General features: G+C 36.7%; 1 protein-coding gene across 1 annotated transcript in view; it reads right to left on the reverse strand.

Moving 5' to 3' along the window:
- Nucleotides 1-25,311, reverse strand: part of LOC132692929 (A disintegrin and metallopeptidase domain 3-like) — a 114,795-nt gene that overhangs the window by 82,735 nt on the left and 6,749 nt on the right. The window contains exons 4-5 of the mRNA XM_060655776.3: nt 20,696-20,751; nt 15,925-16,003 (exon numbers count right to left, since the gene is read on the reverse strand). Of these exons, the coding sequence (XP_060511759.3) occupies nt 15,925-16,003; nt 20,696-20,751 (135 nt within the window). The remainder of the gene's footprint in view (nt 1-15,924; nt 16,004-20,695; nt 20,752-25,311) is intronic.

Genomic DNA, 25,311 nt, shown 5'->3' on the forward strand with positions numbered 1-25,311 from the left:
AGATGCTACTAATCCTCTCTCCTGATCAACACAGAGCAGGAAAAAGCACAGATGCATGTTTCCCCCTGGAGAGAAAAAGAGTTGGTAGAGGCCTCCCAAATGATTGGACAGGATGACTTGTTGAGATACTTTTCTGAACAAGGCCTATCAGTGAAGATTGGGCAAAGCAACTACTTTTGTCTAATGAGCAGATACCAAAACAGAGAGTCAAATAAATGAGTAATCAGGAAAAGACATTTCAAATAAAGGAAAAAGGTATCTCCAGAAATGGATGCTAATTAAATAAAATTAAATAATTTACCTCACAGAGAATTTAAAATGTTCACTGAGGTCAAGAGGACAATGCATGAACAAATTCACAATTTCAATTACAATTTTCAGAGACAGAAAATATTTTTTAAAAGTACCAAACAGAGGAAGGAGTTGAGATCCTGGAGTAAGGGGACCCTAAGCTTGCCTCATACCTCAAACACACCCATTCTGAACACCCAAGAACTCAAATTGAGAGAACAAACTCAACATCTAAAGGGAGAAAAACAGCCACATCGTGGAAGGTAGGAACTGCAAAGAGTTGATTTGGGGGAGAAAAGAATAGCAGGTGCGGCAAAGGGGAGAGCCCTGATCACAGGACGGGATAGGACAGGGGAGGGGAAGGGAGGGGAGGGGAGGGGATGGAAGGGGAGGAGACGGGAGGGGACGGGAGGAAAGAAAGCACACATAGGCGACTGCACAAGAAAAATTCTTCCCCAAAACCACTGACTAGGATAGGGAGAAGGGCTGAATGCCAGCCACAAGCTTATATAAACAGTAGAGTACAAAGTCTGAAGTATTAGAAGTCCCTGAAATCACTGGGGTCATGCCTAAGAGGCTTAGTAGTGCTCCAGTGGGGATGGAAGACAGAGACCTGGAAGGGAAAGCATGGTCTGAGGATCCCTGGGTCACATAGGGAGAAACAGTTCCCCTTCTTGGAGTGCATTTAGGAGGGGTGGCACTGCCTCTCTGGGGACAAAAGAACTGGCAGTGTCAAAGTACTGCTCTATTGAGTAGTACAGGAACAGAGACATCAGCTGAAAGCAGCAAACCCTGGTGCCAGCTTTTTGTCATGCTTTACCATAAATTCTAAACCACTGCATGGTCATGCAACTCCCTTTATGGGGTAAACTAGCACAAGGGTAAACTAGCACAGTGTGGTGAGACCCTCCCAAGAGATCAGTGTGGAACTGTGCCACATAGTTCCCCCAAATGCAAAGTTTTAAAAACCAGATACACACCTGAGATAAATCACAGGAATACTGTGCCACCTGGCAGGCATACAGCTCAGACACAGACAGGGTAAAGGCAAGGATCTGACAGAGGCCAGGGACACATGAGGGGTGATTGTTTGCTCTTCTATGAGGGCTTCCTGAAGACTGGCAGGCACAAACTACCCACTCCAGAAACTAGAGAGTAGAGTGAAGCCATTTCCCCCACATCCAATAGCACTGACCAGGTCAACGAGCAACACAGCATCCCACAGTGGAAGCCATAGCCTCCTTACACCAAGCCCCACCCCACTGCACCCTGCAGGCACATGTCTACTAGGGCAAGTCTGCGTATCTCTCCCAGAAGACCCGCACAAACACCTTGCACACACAAAGTCTACTAAACATAGAATGCTGCAAAGCTTCAGCTCTAGGGGAAATAGAATCTAGCTTCTTTTAACAAGCAGACCAAACACACCTACTTAAAACTTGCCACACAGTGGACGAGGTCCAAACACCCCTACTGCAGGCAAGGAGAAACTTTGCAGAGGATTGACCTAAGGGAAGGAGCAGCCAAAACACAACAGCAGAGTGCACACTCTGAAACACCTCCTGAAGCACCAGACCCAAGAAAGTATTGGACCTCTTCTTAATATAGCCACTACTCTCAGAAGCAGGAATGTAACAGGCTTTCCTAACAACTACCAAAAAAAAACAATGACCTAGAAAAAATGACAAGATGGAGGAAGTGACCCCCCAAAAAAGAACAGGAAGATGTAATGGCCAGGGATTTAATCAAGACTGATATACGTAAAATGCCTGAACCAGAATTAAAAACAAACAAAAACAAAAAAACAAAAAACAAAAAAATAGTAATAAGGATATTAGCTGGGCTTGAGAAAAGCATAGAAGACTGTAGAGAATCCCCTACTGCAGAGATAAAAGAACTAAACCTAGTCAGGCCAAAATAAAAAATACTACAACTGCGTGCAAAACTGACTAGATACAATGACAATGAGGATGGATGAAGCAGAGAGCAGAAGAACAATTCAGTGATATAGAAGATAAAATGATGGAAAATCATAAAGCTGTAAACAAGAGGGAAAGAAAATTATTGGATCACTAATGTAGACTTAGGGAACTCAGTGTCTCCTTAAAATATAATAATATTCGTATCATAGGAGTCCCACAAAAAGAGGGAAAGAGGGCAGAAGCAAATAATAGCTCAAAATCTACCTAATCTTGGGAAGAAAATAGACATCAAAATTCAAGAGGCACAGAGAACTCCCATCAAATTCAATAAAAGCTAGCCCACACCAAGATATATCATAGTCAAATTAACAAAATACACAGACAAGGAAAGAATCCTGAAAGCAGCAATGTTAAAAAAAAAAGTCCTTAACCTACAAGGGAAAACATATCAGGTTCATAGCAGATCTATCCACAGAAACATGGCAGGCCAGAAAGGAGTGACAAGATGTATTCAACATGCTGAATGGGAAAATCTTCAGCCAAGAATACTATATTCCACAAGGCGGTCATTCGGAATAGAAGGAGAGAGAATAGTTTCCCAGATAAATAAAAACTAAAGGAGTTTGTCACCATTAAACTAGATCTGCAAGAAATATTGAAGGGGACTCTTTGTGTGGGAAAGAAAGATCAAAAGCAACAAAGACTAGACGAACGGAGGACATCACCAGAAACACCAACTTTACAGGTAACACGATGGCACTAAATTTATATCTATCAATAATCACTTTGAATGTAAATGGAATAAATGCTCCAATAAAAGCTATAGGGTATGTGAATGGATAAAAAATAACCATCTATATGTTGTCTACAAGAGACTCATTTTAGACCTAAAGACACCTGCAGATTGAAATTGAAGGGATGCGACCATGATGTCCGTCATGCTAACGGACACTAAAAGAAATCTAGAGTAGTCATACTTATATCAGACAAACTAGATTTTAAGTTGAATCTGTAACAAGAGATGAAGAAGGGCACTATATCATAGATAAGAAATCTATCCATCAGGAAGATCTAACAATTGTATATATTTATGCCCTAAACTAGAAAGTACCCAAATATAGAAATCAAATAATGACAAACAAAAAGAGACTCATTGATAATAATAAAATAATAGTAGGGGACTTTAACACTCCACCTACAGAAATGGACAGATCATCTAAGCAGAAAATCAACAAGGAAACAATGCTTTGAATAATAAATTTGACCAGATGGACTCCACATATATATTCAGAACATTCCGTTCTAAATTTTTTTAATGTTTATTTATTTGAGAGAGAGAGAGAGCTGGGGAGGGGCAGAGAGAGAGGAGACACAGAATCAGAAGCAGGCTCTAGGCTCTGAGCTGTCAGCAGAGTCCAACACTGGGCTCGAACCCACTAACTGTGAGATCACGACCTGAGCTGAAGTCGGACACTTAACCAACTGAGCCACCCAGGTGCCCCCAGAACATTTCATTCTAAAGCAGCAGAATATACATTTTTTTCAAGTACACATGGAACATTCTCCAGAATAGATCATGTACTGGGTCACAAATCAGCACTCAACATCTACAAAAAGACTGAAATCATACCATGGATATTTTCCAACCACAGTGCTATTAAACTTGAAGTCAACCACAAGAAAAAATTCAGAAAGACCAGGAATACATTGAGGTCAAAGAGCATCATACTAAAGAATGAATGGGTTAACCAGGAAATTAAAGAAGAAATTAAGAAATACATGGAAGCAGGGGCACCTGGGTGGCTCAGTCGGTTAAGCGTCTGACTTCAGCTCGGGTCACGATCTCGCAGTCCGTGAGTTCAAGCCCCGCGTCGGGCTCTGGGCTGATGGCTCAGAGCCTGGAGCCTGCTTCTGATTCTGTGTCTCCCTCTCTCTCTCTGCCCCTCCCCCATTCATGCTCTGTCTCTCTCTGTCTCAAAAATAAATAAGCATTAAAAAAAATTTTTAAAAAATACATGGAAGCAAATGAAAATGGAAACATGACAGTCCAAACCCTTTGATATACAACAAAGGTGTCCTAAGAGCAAAGTAGATTGCAGTACAGGCCTATAACAGGAAAAAAGAAAAGTCCAAATTGTTAACCTAAACTTATACAAGAAAAGGAAGAGCAAATAAAGCATAAAGCCAGGAGAAAAATGGAAATCATAAAAATTAGAGATGAAATAAATGATATAGAAACATAAAAAAACCTAGTAGAATAGATCAACAAAACTAAGAGCTGTTTCTTGTAAAGAATTTATGAAATTGGTAAACCCCTAGCCAGATGTATGAAAAAAAAAAAAGAGGACTCAGATAATTAAAATCATGAATGAAAGAGAAGAGATCATAACCAACACCACAGAAATACAAACAATCATAAGAGAATATTATGAAAATTTATATGCCAACAAACTGGGCTCTTTGGAAGAAATGGATAAGTCCCTAGAAATATACAAACTACCAAAGCTGAAACAGGAAGAAATAGAAAATTTGAACAGACCTATAACCAGTAAAGAAATTTAATCAGTAAGTAAAAACCTCCCAACATAGAAATGTCCAGGGTCAGATGGCTTCCCAGGAGAATTCTACCAGATATTTAAAGAACAGATTGTCTTTTCCCCATTGTGTATTCTTGCCTCTGTGGTCATTGATTAATTGACCATATAATTGTGGGTTTATTTCTGTGTTCTGCATTTTGCTCCATTGATCTAGGTGTCTGTAATCTATGTGATCCATTGATCTATGTGTCGGTAAACACATACTTGAAGAAAAAGAAGATCTCAAATCCATAAACTAACTTCACACATCAAAGAACTAAAAATAGAAGAATAAACTAAGTCCAAAGTATCAGAAGAGAGAAATAACAAAGGTCAGAGAAAAAATAAAGAAAATAAAAAGTAAAAAATTAAGAAAACAATAGAAAAAATCATGAAACTAAGAGTTGTTTCTTTGAACAACTTGATAAACAAAATTGACAAACCCCCAGGTAGATTAAGAAAAGAGAGAAGACACAAATAAATAAAATCAGATATGAAAGCAAAGATCAAAAGAGAATACTATTAATAATTATACACCAACAACTGGATATCATAGAAAATGGGCACATTCTTAGAAACATATGACCTACCAAAACCGAATCACGAAGAAACAGAAAATCTGAACAAACCTACAACTAGTATGGGCTCTAATCAGTAATCAAAACTTCATAACAAAGAGAAGCCTAAAACCAAATGACATCACTGATGAACTCTCCCAAACACCTAAGTAAGAATTACAACAATCTTTCCCACACTGTCCCAAAAAACGTTAAACAGGAGGGAACATTTCCAAACTATTTTACGAGGCCATCATTACACTGATTTAAAAGCCATACACAGTCCACAAGAAAACTACAAGTCAAAAGCCCTCATGAATACAGACGCAAATTCTCAACAAAATACCAGTAAACCAAATCCAATGTAATCCAAAAAATGTAAAATTATTTTACATCAAGACCAAGTTAGATTATCCCTACAGTGCTAGCATGGTTTAATGCACAAAAATCAATTAATTTGATAAACCACATTAACACTGTAGAGGATAAAAATCACTTGATCATCTGAATAATAGAGAAAGAATTTGCAAAATTCAACATACTTTCATAACAACTCTCAACAAACTAGGAATAGAAGGAAATTACCTCAAAATAATAAAAGGCTATTTATGAAATGTTATTTATGAAAATAACATTGTATTCAACAGTGAAAAACTGAAAGCTTTTCCTCTTAGATCAGGAACAAAGCAAGAATGCCCAATCTCACCAGTTCTATTCAATGTAGGACAGCAAGTTCTAGTCAGAGCAATTAGATAAGAAATGAAATAAAAGGCATTCAAGTCAGAAAGGAAGAAGAAAAATTGTATTTGTTTGATGACGTGATCTCATATGTAGAAAACCTAAAGATTTTACATACACACACAAAAGAAATTCAGTAAAGTTGCAGGACACAAGATCAACATACAAAAAAATAAAATGAAAATAAAACCTTCCTTATCTAAAAGGAAAATTAAGAAAATAACCCCATTTGAAATCACACACACACACACACACACACACACACACACACACGCCAATAAAATACCTAGGGATAAATTTAAGGTTAAATACTTGTACTCTGAAAATTACAAAGTATTGATGAAAGAAATTAAACAAGACACAAACAAATGGAAAGACATTCCATGTCCATGGATTGAAAGACTTAACATTGTTAAAATTGTTGAACAGACATTTCCCAAAGAAGATATACAAATGGCCAACAGGTATATGAAAATATACCCAACCCTGGTTATTAGGGAAATGCAAGCCAACACCACAATGAGATAACATCTCACACCTGTTAGGATGGCGATGATCATATAAAAATAGACAAGACTTGGCAAATGTAGAGAAACTGGAACTGTTGTACACCATTAGTGAGAATATTATATGGTGCAAGTTGCTATAGAAAACTGAGTGAAAGTTCCTCTAAAAATTAAAGGTAGAGGGGAGCCTGGGTGGCTCAGCCAGTTAAGTGTCTGACTTAAGCTCAGGTCACGATCTCACATTTCTTGAGTTCGAGCCCTGCATCAGGCTCTGTGCTGACAGCTCAGAGCCTGGAGCCTGCTTCAGATTCTGTGTCTTCCTTTCTCTCTGCCCACCCCCCTTCAAAAATAAACATTAAAAATTTTTAAAATTAAAAGTAGAATTAGCATACGATCCAGTGATGTCATTTCTGTGTAGTTATTCAAAAGAACTGAAAATAGGATCATGAGGAGCTATTGATATTCCTGTGTTCGTTGCAGCACTATCCAAAAGAGACAAGATGTGGAAACTACCTAAAGGTCCACCAATAGATAGGTAGAGTTAAAAAATGTGATATATACATTTAATGGAATAATATTCAGCCTTGAATTAAATTCTGCAATATATGCAACATGTATGGACCTCAAGGACATTATGCTAAGTGAAATAAGCCAGTTACAGGAAGACAAATATTATGAGTTCTTTTATGTGAAATATTTAAAACATCCAAATTCATATCTCCAAAGACTGAAATGGTGCTTTCCAGGGACTGGGGAAATGTTGAAATGGACACTTACTAAGTAGTGAAAGTTTCAGTCAAGGGGTCCCTGGGTGGCTCAGTAGGTTAAGTGTCCAACTCTTGATCTAAGCTCAGGTCATGATCTCACAGTTCATCAGGGCTCTACACTGACAGCACAGAGCCTGCTTGGGATTTTCTCTCCCTCTCTCTCTCTCTCTCTCTCTCTGTCCCTCCCCAACTTGCACACTCTCGCTCTCTCTCTAAAAATATGTAAATAAACTTAAAAAAAAAAGTTTCAGTCAAGCAAGATGAATAAATTCTAGTGGCTTCTATAAAACATCATACTTATGCTCAATAATAATGTAATGTATACATAAGATTTGTTAAGAGCATAGAACTCATGTTAAGTATTTTTGCCACACAAAAATATATATAAATTTTGTTAATGTTTATTTATTTTTGCGAGAGAAAGAGAGAGACAGTGTGCAAGCTGGGGAGGGCGGAGAGAGAGAGAGAGACACACAGAATCTGAAGCAGGCTCCAGGCTCTGAGCTGTCAGCACAGAACTCGACGCGGGGCTTGAACTCACAAACTATGACATCATGACCTGAGCCAAAATTGGACGCTTAACCAACTGAGCCACCCAGGTGCCCAATATAAATAAAAATTAAGAAAAAGAAATACGGCTGAAACTTTCACAAAATTAACAAATGCCATAAACATTTGGGTTCCGTGAGATGAGCAAACTGCAAAGGGAATGGACCCAAAATAACTCACAGGAACAAAAGATCACAATTAACAATTAACAAAACCAATAGAAATATCTTCAAAGTAACCAGAGAGCAATGTCACATAACCTATAGGGGAACACCAATTTGAATGACAGCAGATTTCACATCTGAAGTAATGAGGCTATAAAGAAACACTACAGCAATTTTCAAGTGCTAAAAAAAAGTACATCAAAAAAAAAAAGAAAAGAAAAGAAAAGAAAAGAAAGAAAGAAAGAAAGAAAGAAAGAAAGAAAGAAAGAAAAAGAAAAGTACAGTCAAACATGAACTCTATGTATCTGGAAAATTTATCCTTTAAGAATGAAGGAAAAAGAGAGTCTTTCTCAGACAAAAGAAAACCGGGAGACTTTATTACTAGCACACATACCCTTAAAGAATATCAGAAAGAAATTCCAAAAGTGAAAGCTAATATCACAAAAAGACATGGAATTCAAGAATCTGGAAAACCAGAATAGATAAAAATAGCAGTAAGTATAGTGGACTATCGTTTCCCTCATGAGTTTCTTAAATCATATTTAGTAGTTGAAGCAAAATCATACAATATCATGTGACTTAAGATACAGATAGGGATATTTAGGCAATTATAACTTAAAAATGTAGAGGTTAAAGGAACCTACATAGAAATAATTTTTGATAATTCACTTGAAGTAGTAAAAATTCCACAATAGTAGACTATTATAAGTTATATATGTATATTGTAATATCTAGAGCAAATATTAAGAAAGTTGTTGGGGCACCTGGGTGGCTCAGTCGGCTGAGTGTCTGCCTTTGGCTCAGGTCATGATCTCCCTGTCCCTGAGTTCAAGCCCCGTGTCGGGCTCTGTGCTGACAGCTCAGAGCCTGGAGCCTGTTTCAGATTCTGTGTCTCCCTCTCTCTCTGTCCCTCCCCCACTCATGCTCTGTCTCTGTCTCTCTCTCTGTCAAATATAAATAAACATTTAAAAAAATTTTTAATAAAAAAGAAAAAAAGAAAAAAAAGGAAATTGTAATAAGGAAAATACTTTAAAACCCTACAAATAAATCACAATGTAATCCTAAAAATGTTCAAGTAATGCAGAAGAAGGCAATAAGAGAGGAACAAAGAAATGAGAAACATAGAAAAGAAAACAAATATATGTACATTATGGCAAACAAAATCTCTAACATATAAATAATTACTTTAAATGTATGAGTATAGAAACATCAAATAAAATACCAGATGCTAGGATAGATGAGAGAAAAAAAAACCCACCATGGCCCAACTAAATATTCTCTATAGGAAATTTACTTCAAACAATAACATAGGTAGACCGAAATTAAAAGGATGGAAGATTTATGTAATGAAAATATTTATAAAACAAAGAAGAATTGTAGAGAATAAGCTTAGGAATTCCCTGAGCCTGCACTAATGGGTTAACAAGGCATAAAAAATTACGAAGCCATAGGACACTCACACCCAAGTTTGGGTAAACAAGATTAAATAAATAAAAGCGGGGGGGCAGAGGCCCCAGTATAGAGAGAACGGGGCAAAGGCCCCAATATAGAACATAGGTATATGAAATAAACAAGATTAGGTAGTCAGGGCAGAAGCGCCCACCAACTTAGTACTATAGCAGAAAACTTAGTACTTTCACAGGAAGGAAGGACCAAATTTGGTAAACAGGTAAATCGGGCTATAGACCCCTGTGGGTGAAGTTGCCCAGAGAGGCGCTAATTAACAAAAGAAAGGTGCCTTGTTGACCCTGAGGTTACTTGCTCTTTCTTGTCCCCTAGACCAGTTTAGGTAAACACAGGTGGTACCTCATGTCTGCTGTAAACATCCTTCCACCCCACAGCCCACGGGCCAGGATTTTGTTTTGCATTGACCCAAACCCCTAACTCTGCATATCTTCAAAACCCCCTTTCCCTCATGTCCATGAGTTAATGTTCACAGTTTCATTTTCCCTTTGTGCACATCCATCATTATGTTTGTGAGCCTTCTGATCCTAATAAAAACAGAGCAAGGACCCTTAATCTGGGCTCTCGTCTTTTCCCAGACATTAGCCATCTCTTGCTTTCAATCCTATGTCCCGCTCTCTTGATGGACAAGAAAGAACTCTAGACCCAGAGTCTATGACAAAGAATGGCTTTATTAATATCAGATAAAGTGGACTTACTAGCAAAGAAATCTACTAGGGACAAGGAGACTCACTGCATATTCATGAAAGCATTAATCCATCAAGAAGACATGGCAATCCTAAATGTATAGGCACCAAACAATAGAGCTTCAAAATATGTGAAGCAAACACTGATACAGCTAAAAGAGAAGATAGAAAAACAAAATAATAAATAATTCAATGCACTCCATTCAGTTATTGATAGTACTAGACAGAAAATCAGTAAAAATACAGAACTGAAACAGTGTCAATCAAAATGATCTATATGACATTCATGGAAGACTGCACCAACAATAGCAGAATACACATTTTTTCATAAGTATCTAAGAACACTTACCTACACACATAATATACTGGACCATAAAACAAACCTTCACAATTTAAAAGATCTGAAATTATACAGAGTACATTTTCTAACCATAATGAAATCAAACTAGAAATCAGTTGACAAGGACAACAGGAAAAATCTCCAAACACTTGGAAACTGAACAATGCACTTTTAAAAAATACATGAGTCAAACAAGCTTCAAAGGAAATTAAAAAAAAAAATACATATGCCCTTATTAAAATAAAAATACAACACATTGTTTCAGAGTGCAGTAAAGCAGTGCTGAGCAGGAAATTTTAGCACTAAAATGCTTGCAATAGAAACAAAGGAGGTCACAGTTGGTAGAAATACAAGTGTTTTCCCCAACAAACAGAAAAGAAGCACAAAATAAACCCAAAGTAAGATATAAGGGAGAAAGTAATAAACATAAGAGGTAAATGCTATGACATTGAAAATAAGACAATAGTATGGAAAAAGAAAGAAAAAAACTGGTTCTCTGATAAATTCAATAAATTGAAAAATCTCTAGCAGGACTGTTAAAGTTAAGAAGAGAGAAGACAGCAATTAATCATGTTACAACCAAAACATTCCTGTGGTCATTAAAAGGATAAGAAGGACTGTGACATAATTACACCCATAAATTCCATACCTGAGATTGAATGGACCAATTCCTTAAAAAACACAAACCACCAAAACAATACATATGAAACAGATAAGGTATTTCCATAAGTATTAAATAAAGTGAGATGGTAATTAAAAATCTCCCGCCATACACATAAATAAATGTCCAGGGATTTCACTAAAGAATTTTACCAAATATCTTAAGAATGAACATGTACTTTAAACAACTTCTTCCAAAACACAGAAGAGAAGGTAATACTTCTCAATTTATTTTACGAGGCCAGTATCACTCTAATACAAAAATTAGACAGTCAGTACAAAACAAGAAAGCCACAGAGTCACAGACCAATATTTCTCATGAACTTTAACAACAACAAAACCAATAAATTATTAGCAAATAAACCCAGTCACCAATAAAAAGAATTATATAGCAGGACCAAGTTGTAGCTTTTCTAAATATGCGATACTGTTTTCAATATCTGAAAGTCAATCAGTGCAGTCCATCATATCAACAGGCTGAAACAGATTTATGTGATCTTATCAACTGAGGCAGAAAAGGCATTTAATTGAATCAAATGCACATACTTTGATGTAAAAAAGAGATCTTAGCAAACCAGAAATGGAGAATGTCCTCAACTTTGTAAAGAATATGTTTTAAAAACAACCCTACAATTAACATTATCCTTAATGGTAAAAGAGTAAATATTTTATCCTTAAGATTGGGACCAAATGAGGGTGTCTGCCCTCACTATTGTGATTCAACACAACTGGAAGTTGTAACAAGCACAGTAAGGCTAAGCAGAGAATAAAAGCACATAGATTGAAAATGAAACAGAAAAATGTTCATGTTTGTAAATGACAGGTCTATTTAGAGAATCACAAAGATCTACCAAACAAATGAAAACAAAACAAAAAGCCATCATAGAATTAATATGTAACTTCAGCAAGGTTGTAGGTTTGAAAATCAAAAGAATACAATTCTAGATAACAACAAATATATAAAAACTGAAATTGAAATACAATAGCATTTACAATTGCATCAAAGAAAACGAAATACTTTGGTATAAGCCTAAAAAACTACATACAGAATCTGAATGCTAAAATTACAAAATGCTAATAAAAGACACTTAACAAAAGATCAAATAAGTGGAGAGACTCGTTGCATTCATGGACTGGAAGACTCAACATAGTAAAGATGTCAACTACCCCCAAACTGATCTGTAGGTTTGACATAATGTCTATCATAATCCTAGCAACACCGTTTGTATACATATAGCAGGTTTTGTCTAAAGTTTATATGAAAAATTGGGGTGCCTGGGTGGCTCAGTCAGTTAAGCATCCAACTTTGGCTCAGGTCTTGATCTCATGGTTCGTGAGCTCGAGCCCCCCATTGGTGCTGACAGTTCAGAGCCTGGAGCCTGCTTCGGATTCTGTGTCTCCCTCTCTCTCTGCCCTTCCCCTGTTCACACTCTGTCTCTCTCTCTCAAAAATAAATAAAAGATTAAAAAAATGTCTATCTGAAAAAACAAAATATCTGGAAGTCTAAAAATCTTTAAAAAATGAGAATAAGTGGGAAGAATCACTATAGTTTACACAAATGTTTAAGATGCAGGTAAACTAAAGACAGCATGATAGTGGCAGAAATATATATACACATAAAAGAATTGAATAGAATAAAGAACCCGGAAATATATACACAAAAATATGCCCCACTGACCTTCTCACAAAGATGCAAGAGCAATTCAATGCACAACCTCTGTCAAAAGAATGAAACTTGATTCAAATCCAATACCTAACATAAAGCTATATAAAAGTGAACATAGGGGCGCCTGGGTGGCTCAGTCGGTTAAGCGTCTGACTTCAGCTCAGGTCATGATCTCGCGGTCTGTGAGTTCAAGCCCAGCATCGGGCTCGGTGCTGACAGCTCAGAGCCTGGAGCCTGCTTCGGATTCTGTGTCTCCCTCTCTCTCTGACCCTCCCCCGTTAATGCTCTCTCTCTGTCTCAAAAATAAATAAATGTTAAAAAAAAATTTTTTTAAGTGAACATAAATGTAAATAAAACTATAAAACTTTTAGGAAACAAAAGCAGAATATTCAAGAACCAGGGATATATGGAGCTCCTAGGCTTGATAGCTAAACCACCATTAAAAAGGGAAAGTTGATAAATTAACCCTCATCAACATTAAAAACTTCTGACCAAAGAGATACCTTATGAACAGGCTGTAAAGACACATTACAGACTGGGAATAAATGTTGGCAAACTACACATCTGACAACAGATCTGTATTGAGAATATATAAATTGCTCAAAAATCAAGAGTAAAAACCAAGCAATCCAATTCAAAAATGGGTAAAAGACATTAATAGACATTTCACAGAAGGCAACAAATAAGTACATGAAAATATGTTCAACATCACTGGTCACTAGGAAAATACAAATCAAAATTACATGAGATAATCACTATACATCTATCACAATGGCTAATTTTTTTTAAATGTGATAATACCAAAGGTGACAAAAATGCAATCTTTATCTCTCATACATTGACAGTGTAAATGTAAAATGGTAGAGATGTTCTGAAAAACAGCTTAGTAATTTTTTTCTTAAAAATAAACTTACACTTACCATATGATCTGGCAATCATATTCCCAGACATGTATTCCAGAGAAATAAAAAATTATATCCACACAACGAACTACCCAGAATGTTCACAGAAACATTATTTTTAATAGCTAAATTGGAAACAATCAGAATTATCTCTCAATAGGTGAAGTGTGAAAACATCTAAACCTGGTGTGGGAATGTGGTTATTTAGAAATTCAAATTTTTAAATAGGTTTCAAGTGATTGAGATTTTCTATGATTTCTTCCCTCAATTTTGGTAAGTTGTCCTTTTCAAGGAAACAGTCCATTTCATCTAAACTATAAAATGTATTAGCATAAAGTTTTCCTAATACCCCAAAATATCATCTTATTTTCTGTATGACTAATCATATATCCTTTTATTCCTAATAGTGATGGAATTTTGTTTTGTGCTAGTTTAGCCTTACTAGGGGTTATTAATGCTGTTAGTCCTTTTAAAGAACTAAATTCTGGGCTTAAATTTTTTTTCTATTCTTTTTCATTTTTCTATCTCATTGATTTCTACCCTTATATGCATTATTTCCTTCATCTACTATGTTTTATTTTTTATTTTTATTTTTTTTAAATTTTTTTTTTTTAACGTTTATTTATTTTTGAGGCAGAGAGAGACAGAGCATGAACGGGGGAGGAGCAGAGAGAGAGGGAGACACAGAATCGGAAGCAGGCTCCAGGCTCTGGCCATCAGCCCAGAGCCCGACGCGGGGCTCGAACTCATGGACCGTGAGATCATGACCTGAGCCGAAGTCAGATGCTTAACCGACTGAGCCACTCAGGCGCCCCTCATCTACTATGTTTTAACCCTTTGCAGAGTTTTGCATTTTGTATTGGAAGGCAATTAATTTAATGGCAACCTTCCTTAATCTTCTTGTTGCTAAGTTTTAGGCCTTGGGTAGGGAACTGGGGTGATAAGAGTATCTCTTACCCTAGAGTTTGGTCCTTCCTCCTAAGAATTAGCCTTTCTGGTCTCAGCTGAATGTCTAGGGTGTCAGCAAAGTCACCTTACTCTCTCTGGGCTGAAAATCCAACATCTCCCAATACTGTTTGACTGTTAGTATTATCTCCATTTTACTCTCTGCCCTTCAGTAGAGTTTTATCCAGCACATAGGCAGCCTAATCTTTAGTAAGGGACATAAGCATAACTCCCCTCCCCATAAAAAATCATACATCTGATGGCCCCTCTTCTCTGGTCCTGTGTCATGCCCTTTCCAGCTGCTTCAGCAGCACTGAACTCCAAATTCTTTGAGTTCTGCTTGGTTCCAACTCCCTATGCTCTGGTTAAGACTTTATCCTCAGTCAGAGGGCCAAGTTGAATATGACTCACTTTCTGGGCTTTCTTTTCTCTCAGAAAAACTTCCTGATCAGCCTATTGTCAAATGTCTCAAAATAGGATTCTCATGTATTTTGTTCTGCTTTCTAATTGCAAGTGGTGAAAAAGACAATGTACTAATGATTTTTATTTTCATCTTCTCTCAGTTGCAATGTAGCAGAAGAATCTTATCCTTCACTTGCATTTACTTCTTCCCAATCATCTGTTCAGACACACGCACGCACACACGCACGCACGCACGCACGCACACACACACACACACACACACATATCTCACAGACTAAAGCTAACTTTCTCACATACTTAAAATTTCTTGACTCCTATCTGCATTTTGGGAACAACACAAACTCATGTCTCACATGTGAACCTATTCAGATTCTGTAACCAATATGCTTTTGCATCCTCACTATCCCTTTCTATAAGGTGTTTCCACAAAGTAATTCCCACCACTTCTTCCACTGCTCATGTCCTATGAAATCTCAATTAAAATGATCTGTGTTTTGGGGTTTCTTATTCTTTGCTCCGTAACCCACTTTCTTTCTCAGACCTCTGATAGTTTAAACAACCTTTTTGGGTAAGGGATTCCTAAATTCCATATCTGAAAAGTAGTTGTTCTATTTAATCTGCCTTCATAGTAATTGTTACATTATATTTGGGTTTCTGATCTGTTTGCCCAATAATTCTGTGAGGTAGAAAGCATCCTTTTTCTTCCCACCAATGGCACCTTAGCTATATAAAAAACTGCAAATATACACAGCAGAAAGCAAAACTTACCTTTGTAAATGAAGAATCTGGATACAATACTCCTGATTTGTTGTATGCATACACCAGGAAATGAGGGTCTAAAAATGACCTAATTCAACCAAAGTAATAACATTTCATTGTAATAGTAACATTAACAAAAATAGAATCCTGATATTAAGCAATTTACTTTCAATTTTACAAGCTCAAATATCCAAAAATTAAATGGACTCATCTGTTGATTATCTAGTTTGCTGACAGTATATTGTGTATATAAGAAAAAATAATAAGCAGTATAATAATATCAGTAGGGACACCATAATGACATAGATTTATGTAGAGTAGAAACTAGGACTTCCAGATTCCCATGGCAAAGATTTCTTTTACGTTCAATGACCAATAAAACTCATGTCATAAATATGTTAGTATTTGCTAACAAACAGCCATGGATTGGTAATAAAAAAATATATGCTTTTCCTGTCAGTTTCCATGAAATTATGCTTTGGTAAAAACAATCCCAGAATTCTCAATGCCTTAAAACAATGATTGTTCTTTACAAGTTTATTACAGAGTCAATTCCACACTACTTTCATTCTAGAACCTGGGTAAAGACATACCTCTTACCCCTGGAACATGCTTCTTGTAGCAGAAAGAGAAAAGGAAGTGTAGAGGCACACAATAGTTCTTAAAGACTTTGCTTAGAAGTGGAAGACCAGTGTTTTGCTCAAATTCTGTAAGCTGAATGATCTCTATAGATAAACCTCATATAAATGGTACTGAAGTTTAATCTTCTTACATAGAAGATAGTGATTCTTATGGAACAATCTGACACCATTATTTATTGCCAGGGTTTCTCAAGGATCCAAATATCAAAGGGCAGTTCAAGACCAGAATCAAGGAAGGACTAGAACATTCACAGAGTGTTTGCTTTCACCACTTCTCTTTCCAGACCTGCTTTATCATCTCTCATTCCTGACAGCTTTCCCTTTTCCTCAATTCAAATAACAAAACCACAGAGCTTCCCAGAAAAAAAGACTGGTATTCATCAGCTCATATTGTACATATATTCAAGGACACGCCAAGTCGCCTGGGTTGGTTTAGATGCAAGTACCTAGAACATGTGGCAAAAAAGCAGAGCCACATTTTAGTAACTAAGCATGTAAATGGAGGTGGTGGAAATGGAAATCCAGAATCATTTCCCAGGAAAAGGAATTTCAACAGGTTTCTGACAAGCACAATTAAAAGGATAACAGTTTAGTTTACAAGTTTATTCATCCTTAGTAAAAATGTATACTTTTGCTTCTACACAAAACAATAAAAAAGTCTGCCTTAGTGAAGTAACAGAAATACAAATGATCATTCAAGGGAAAACAATATCCAATGTAAGGAAAATTAACAACAAAAGGGAAGAAGGCAAAACTTAAAAGCAAGTTCCTAAGGAAGTTGAAGAAATTGATTACAGAAAATAATCATTATTTCAAGAAAATTTAACAAGTTAAAAAGTTAATAAACTTTCAAAGGAGACCATTTCAGAGAAAAAAAAAGACAGTCAAACTAAAATAATGACAGTTAAAAATAAATAATTCAATAAATGTGTCAAAGATACTTTGTCTGCTGAGAACAGAATTAGAGGCCTAGTCAATAAAGAGAACGAATGGCTGAATAAATAATAAATGAGATATATTTATTTGATTTATATATATTACATATGTATTTACAATCAATTAACTCATTCTGCACAAATCTGTATAAATGACTCTCAAATAAAAATGTTATGCAAAATGTTGCACAAAAAGCACAGCCTCAAAACCAGAACTACACATAATAACATAATAAGTATCTATTGCTCACACTTCTGGGTCAAGTACGAGTAGCCTTAGCAGTTCTGCTAATGGCGGCCAGGCTTGCTCAATGGTCTGGGATTCAGCTGAATGTTGGCTGATCTAGAGATGATTAGGGCACCTTGGCTGTGCCCCACCTGTCTCCATCGCCCAGAAAGTTGGCCCCAGCATATTTTCATGGGGATGGCAGACAAACAAGATGGAGAGCAGGAACGCAGGGGAGCTTTTTCAAACCTCTGTTTGAATCAAGTCAGCTAAACATCTTTTTGGCCAAAGTCAGTCACATAGCCACAGAATGGGCTACATGATTTGCAGGGCCCTGGTGAAATGAAAATATGAGGTCTCTTGTTCAAAAGTATTAAGAATCTCAGGGCAGCAACAGCAGAGAATGAAACCATGTACAGGGCATGTCTAACCATAGTGTCCTGGGGGACCACATACCCATGAAATTGGCCTTGCATAAGTAAACTCATATCCAAGGGCTGGGAGTGGGGAGGCTGAGGTAGATGTATATATTCTACCTCTTGATGACAGAAACTCAAAGTTATATGGCAAAGAGTGAAGATACAGGGAAAGGTAAAGAATTGGGGTCACTTTATTGGTCTACCATATTAAGATAAATAAATTATATAGAAGAGTACTGTGTCATTTGTGTCTATTTAAAGTAATAGTCAAGGGGCGCCTGGGTGGCGCAGTCGGTTAAGCGTCCGACTTCAGCCAGGTCACGATCTCGCGGTCCGTGAGTTCGAGCCCCGCGTCAGGCTCTGGGCTGATGGCTCGGAGCCTGGAGCCTGTTTCCAATTCTGTGTCTCCCTCTCTCTCTGCCCTTCCCCCGTTCATGCTCTGTCTCTCTCTGTCCCAAAAAATAAATAAAAAACGTTGAAAAATAAAATTAAAAAAAAAATAAATAAATAAAGTAATAGTCAAAACATGGTGATTCTTAATCTCTAGGCATACAGATGAATGATAAAATTATGGCAGAAGAATATATATCAGTATCATAACTATGATTAGCACTGGGGAGTGAAAGAACTGAATATATCTAGGCATGGGAATAATAGATTTCACTATTATTTGCCACATATGCTTTTTAGAAAAATACATAAATAAAATGCTTGCATGTGTGTCATTCATAGTGATACATATTATTCTAAGAATTTTCCTTTTTTAATTTTTAATCAAAAGAAAAAAGTCAATATAGAAAAATTAAGACAAATATAAACTATGGACTTTGGGTGATAATGATGTGTCAATGTGGAGTCATCAAATATAATGAATGTATCACTCTGGTGGGGCATGTTGATAATGGGGAGGCTATACATGTGTGGGGGGGTGGGAGGCACAGGGTATACAGATACTCTCTGTACCATCTACTCAATTTTGCTGTGAACCTAAAACTGCTCTGAAAAATAAATATTCAACTGGAAATAAGAAACTACAAATAGCTGATAACTGTTTAGAGAAGATGTTTAGGGAAATACAAATTGACACGAAGATGTGATATAATATTTTAGCACATATTGCATGCTTTTGAAAATCTAAACTGCTACTTTCTTTCCAGAAACTGAAAATCTCTCTCAAAATCTTAATATAAAATGTGAGTAATAAAGAAGGTTGTTGTGAAAATTAAATTAGTTACTACATGCAAATTGCTTAGAAATACACCTGGCAAATGGCATGTGCTCCTTAAATGTCTGTTACTTTTGTTGTTGTTGTTGTCACTATTATTACTATTACTCATACTTCTTGTTACAGAAACCCATTTCTTAATACCAACCCTACAAAAGAAAACCTCTATTACATAAGAATTTACATACAAGGATGTTTACTGCAGTACTCTTAAGTGATAATTCCTTGAAATAACTTATGTGTCAATATTACATACTACAGAATGCTATCTATTAAAGAATGAGTTAAAATATATACATAGAGCCAGAAAATGAACATTATTAAATAAGACCTGCTAGCAGCAAAACTATTTCCAACTGTGTAAAAACAAACTTAAAAAAAATAGGTTTCTATATTTTTATTTAAGGGAAAGATGAAATTTAGATAGAAAATGGTAGAAGGGCACCTGGGTGGCTCAGTTGGATAAGCATCTGACTTAGATGCCGTGGATCATGATCTCACAGTTCAAGAGTTTAAGGCCTGCAACAGGCTCTCTACTATCAGCACAGAGTCTGCTTCAGGTCCCTCTCTTTGCCACTACACCCTGCTCAAAAATAATAAACATTTTTAAAATTTTTTAAATGTTTATTAATTTTTGAGAGAGACATAGTGTGAGTGGGGGAGGGGCAGAGAGAGAGGGAGACACAGAATCTGAAGCAGGCTCCAGGCTCTGAGCTGGCAGCACAGAGCCCGACGCGGGGCTCGAACTCACAGACCGTGAGATCGTGACCTGAGCCGGAGTCAGACACTTAACTGACTGAACCACCCAGGCACCCTAGTAATAAACATTTTTTAAAAAGAATAGAAAATTGTGGAAAGATACACATAAGATTATTAATACTGGTTTCCTCAAAGAGCAAAAGTGGGAAACAGAAAATTTAAGAGATTAAATTATATATTACACCAAGATAAGAAAAAAATTATGGCATAATATTTAGTTAAATGCTTAAAATCACATAAATATATAAAATGACATGAAGGCGAACAAAATTAAACAGGGACAAATACAGTTATTCCTTTAATTATTGCTATTGTGGTTATATTTCAAGGAGTTACATAGAGTAATTTTAATTTACCTAATTACACATTAATATTTACATCATTAAATCAGAATTTGGCTCCAAAATTAAATTTAAAATCTCAAGATGAAGACTTGAAATTCTAATCTGACTTGAATCACAAAGATGTAACATGTTAAATATAATAGTCATGATCTTGTTTAGGCTCAATTTAGGGTAGTGATTGTAAAACTTGAAGAAACTGAAAAGTATATGAAAAGAAGAATGGCCACTTACTGTATTTCAAGATGGAGAGTATATGTTTTCCTGTCAATTTTGATGGCATACATGACCTACAGCAAAGTATTCAGAGAGAAAGTAATTAATAGAAATTTAAAATTCTTAAGTCAGAAGCCATAATTTTTTTAAATGTAAGTACTCTTTCGTACAAACATAGATGGTATCACACACGTCTCAAAATTATATATACATGTATGTTGCTATCTTTCTTCAATCTCATCATGTATGACAGAACGAATAATAATTAAATTTCACTAAAATTAAGGAGGGTAAATATATTTTAAAACTAAGAGCATTGGTCATTAGCATTTATTGTCATATGAAATTTTAATTTGAAATGGGTACATTTAGGAATGTTGGGTAATCTTTGAAGACACTTGAATTCATCTTTTTTTTAAATGTTTACTTATTTTTGAGACCGAAAGAGCACAAGAGGGGGAGGGGCAGAGAGCTAGAAGGAGACACAGAATATGAAGTCAGGCACAAAGCCTGACACAGGGCTTGAACCCACAAATTGTGAGATCATGACCTGAGCTGAAGTCGGATGCCTAACCAACTGAGCCATCCAGGCACCCCTTAATTATCTTCTTTCTACTTTGCAATTTCTAGCCCAAATAAATTAAAAATTAAAGAATATAACACAGGTTGTGGGGAGCTAAGATGGCAGAGTAGTAGGAAGACCCAAAGCTTGCCTTATCATTTGAACACAGATAAGTATCAAATCATTCTGACTACCCAAGATATCCATCTGAAAACTGACAGACCAAAACGCACAACTAGAGAGAGAGAAGAGACCACATTGTGGAAGGTAGGAGATGCAGAGACCTGGTTTCCAGGAAAATGGATTGCAGGTGCTACAGAGGGGAGGGAGACCTGGTTACAGAGAGAGGAGAGAGAGAGAAAGACAGAGAGAGGAGCACATAGGGGATCATACAAGGAAAACAATTCTCCCAAAGCCAATGACTGGAAAAATGAGACGGGTATTTTCCTGAGTTTTTACAACCAGCAAGGCTCAAAGACTGGAGTTTTAGAGTTTGCTCCTGTGGAGAAAGAGGGAAGATAGCCCGGGCTGAGACAATCTGAGGATCTCCCTAGGATGCACTGAGAGAGACAATTTCACCCTCTTGGACCACATCGGGGACAGGTGGCATTGCCTCTCTGGGGACAAAAGAGCTGGTGAGTGCCATTGACCTCCCCTGCCCCTCAGCATAGGTGTGGGGACACCTGCTGACGGCAGCTAACCTGGACACCTGCTCTTTGCTGTGCTTTACTCCAAACTCCACACCCCTGCACTTTGATGGGACTGCCCTTCCGGGACAAACCTGCATCAGTACAAAAGCAGCGAGACTCCCCCACCAAAGGACCAGCACAGGTGCACACCAGGCCAGGTCCCTAAAGTTTGGAGTTTTAAAACTCAGCTGCCTGACTGGGATAGAGCCCAAAGTGCCCCACGCTGCTGGTGGGGCAGGTGGCCCAGACACAAACAGGGTCAAGACAGCAATCTGAGGGATGCCTGGGACACACAAAGGGAGATTGTTCACCCTTCTGGGAGGGCTTTCCAGACAGCAGCAGGTACAAACTCAACCTCTCCGGGGATGATGGAGCTGGCTAGAGCCATTATTCTCTCCCACTCCTCTGCATAAACTTAAGTAAGCAGTACAATGCCAACACTGGCAGCCTAAACCACTTACACCCCAACCCCCTACAGATGCTGCTTTTCTCAGGCAACTGTGCCTGAGACCAAGAGCAGTGAGCCTTTCCCCCAGAATACCAGCACCAAACCCCTGCATGCACTATGTCTACTGACCACAGAGTTATGCAAAGCTTCAGCTCTTGGAAATAGTATCAGGTCTCTTTCAATAAGCAGACCAGAGCACACCTAGTTAAAACTTGCCACATTCTGGCCAAGGTCCAAACACTCCCCACTGTAGGCAAGGAGAAGGTCTACCAAGGACTAACGTGAGGGAAAGAGCAGCCAAAACACAGCAGCAGAGTGGATACAGCATACACCAGAGACACTTCCTGAAGTGCCAGGCCCTGAACAATATATAACTTCTTCTTCATAAAGCCATTACTCTTAGGAGCAAGAAACATAACAGAAATCCTAACACACAGAAGAAGACAAAGACCTAGACAAAATGCCAAGATGAAGGATTTCATCCCAAAAGGAAACAACAAAAGGTCATACCCAGGGATCTAATCAAAACAGATATAAACAATATGCCTGATCCAGAATTTAAAGCAACAATCATAAAGATACTCACTGAGCTTGAGAAAAGCAGAGAAGACACCAGGGAGTCCCTTACCACAGAGATAAAAGACCTAAAAACTAGTCAGGCCAAAATGAAAAATGCAATAACTGAGATGCAAAACCAACTGGATGTAATGACCACAAGGATGGAAGAAGCAGAGGAATGAATCATACAGAAGATAAAATTATGGAAAATAATGAAGCTGAAAAGAAGAGGGAAAGAATACAACACAGGTCCTCTTTTCAGAATAAAGGAAGCATCCCTAAGCTATCAGAAGTGCTACCCACAGACTTCTCCCTGTTCTCTTTGGGAAATTGCCTCAGCTAAAAAGTCACACCAAGTCACAATTTCCAAGTTAATGAGAAGCCCAACTCCAGATCTTGATAGACCATGCCAGCTTCGCACTTTGCTGAGACTCAGTTGAGTCTCTGTCTCCCCATTCCTGCTTCCTCCCGTCCTGTCCACAGAGGCTCATCAAAAGAGCATACCCTAATAAACTGCCTTCACAGGAATTTTCTCAAAGACTGCATCCCAAAGAATACAATCTGTGACATAATCATAAAACATAACACGTTCTTCATGGCATAACATACAGTTAATGCCAGAAATTTTCCCACATTTGCAAAAACATGAATTTTGTCACTGGTTGCAGTTTTCTGCATAAGTCATTTTAAAGCTTGTATAGTGTTCAGTCTTTTGTAACCCTACAGCTCTTGAAATAGGTGTGTTGAAATCTCCCCCAAATTTTGTGATGTTTCTTTCTCATTTTTCTGCCTTAGTTTTTTGTCTTAGGAGCTCTGTTGTTAGGTACAAACACATTTAGTATGGTGGTATCTTCAGGATAAATCAATCACGTTATTATTAAGGTAACTTTTATCTCTAGAAATACTTCTTTATCTGATATTATTATAGTCACACCAGCTTACTTATGATATTTCAGGTTTTTAAAAATGTTTTTTAAAAAATGTTTCATAATCATTTAAAATTTAAAGATGCATTCTGAGGATAAAATCAAGTTTCAATTTTCAGAGATGTACTAACATAAAGATGCCTCTCAAATAATTTATTTCACAATAGGCATTGTTAACGGTAATTGTCTAGATGCAAACTAAATGGAAAACAAATTGATTTAAGTACTACTTCTTTAGTAGCTCTCCTCTTTCTATTGTTGAGAATAAATCTGTATAATTTGCCTTCTACATTCTGGATTTTAGATAGGTAATGACATCACCATATATCCAAGGTACTCGAAGCAAAAATATGGTCTATGTAATAGCTGGTCTCTCTGTCTTACCATTTAAACCCTACTTTTTTAATTTTTATTTTCTTAATTTTTTATATTTTAAATTACTGAATAAAATGGAAATAATAGACACTCCTGTGTTAGTCTGATCCTAAAATGGAATGCTGTAATGTGTAAAACATTAAGGATGATTTAGTTACAGATGGCTTTGGTTGGTGCTGTCCTTGTTCCCTGGATCCATTTAAGCACATTGAGGCTATTCTATTCCAAAGAGGAGTATTATATGTGTATTTGGTGAATATGTATGTGTGAATGTGGAATAATTATCTGAGATGTTCTTTTGGATACATTCACTGATATTTGAAGTATGTTAGTGTGGTAGGTTAATTTAATAAAGTTTTCTAGTATTCACACATCCTTCAACAGAGAGAAAATCTACTTGGTCATAAAGTTCTACAATTATTTGCTACTTTTACTTTTTAAATATTTTAGTTAAGTGATTTAAGAACCTGTCATTTCCTTTTCTGATACTTTATTTGATCTCTATCAAAGGTACATTAATATTTTAAAGCATTATTAAGTGATCTGAAGAATTAACTTATGTTCTTCTCGTGTTCTAGTCTCTGAAAAAGGCACATCATCTTTCCTTGAATATTGTCCAAAAACTTAAAACCATTTGACTAGTAAGATTTTCTGGCAATTTATTTAAATTATTAATTCAAATAACTTCATGATTATAAATATAATCTATAAGCAGATATTGTATTTCTACCTGAGTCAAAAAATGTATTTGGGAAAGAAAAAAGAAAACCAAATATCAAGATTGCAGACTTATACCAAACCTATAAATAATTACAAAAATTAAAAATATGAGTGTGCATATATCTAAAAACTAATTCAGTTCAAATTTACTATCTTTAGAAACTGAGATAGACATTCATTCACCTTCTCAACAATTCTCTGTGCTATCTATGAGTCCCAGAAGAAGAGAAAGGGGGGAAGAAAATTTATTTGAAGAAATAATAACTGAAAACATCCCTAATCTGGGGAAGGAAACAGATATTCAGATCCAGGAAGCACAGATAACTTCCAGCAAAATCAACAAAAGCAAGCCAACA

This window comes from Panthera onca, chromosome B1 (assembly GCF_046562875.1).
Source record: "Panthera onca isolate mPanOnc1 chromosome B1, mPanOnc1 haplotype 2, whole genome shotgun sequence".
Taxonomy (NCBI): Eukaryota; Metazoa; Chordata; class Mammalia; order Carnivora; family Felidae; genus Panthera; species Panthera onca.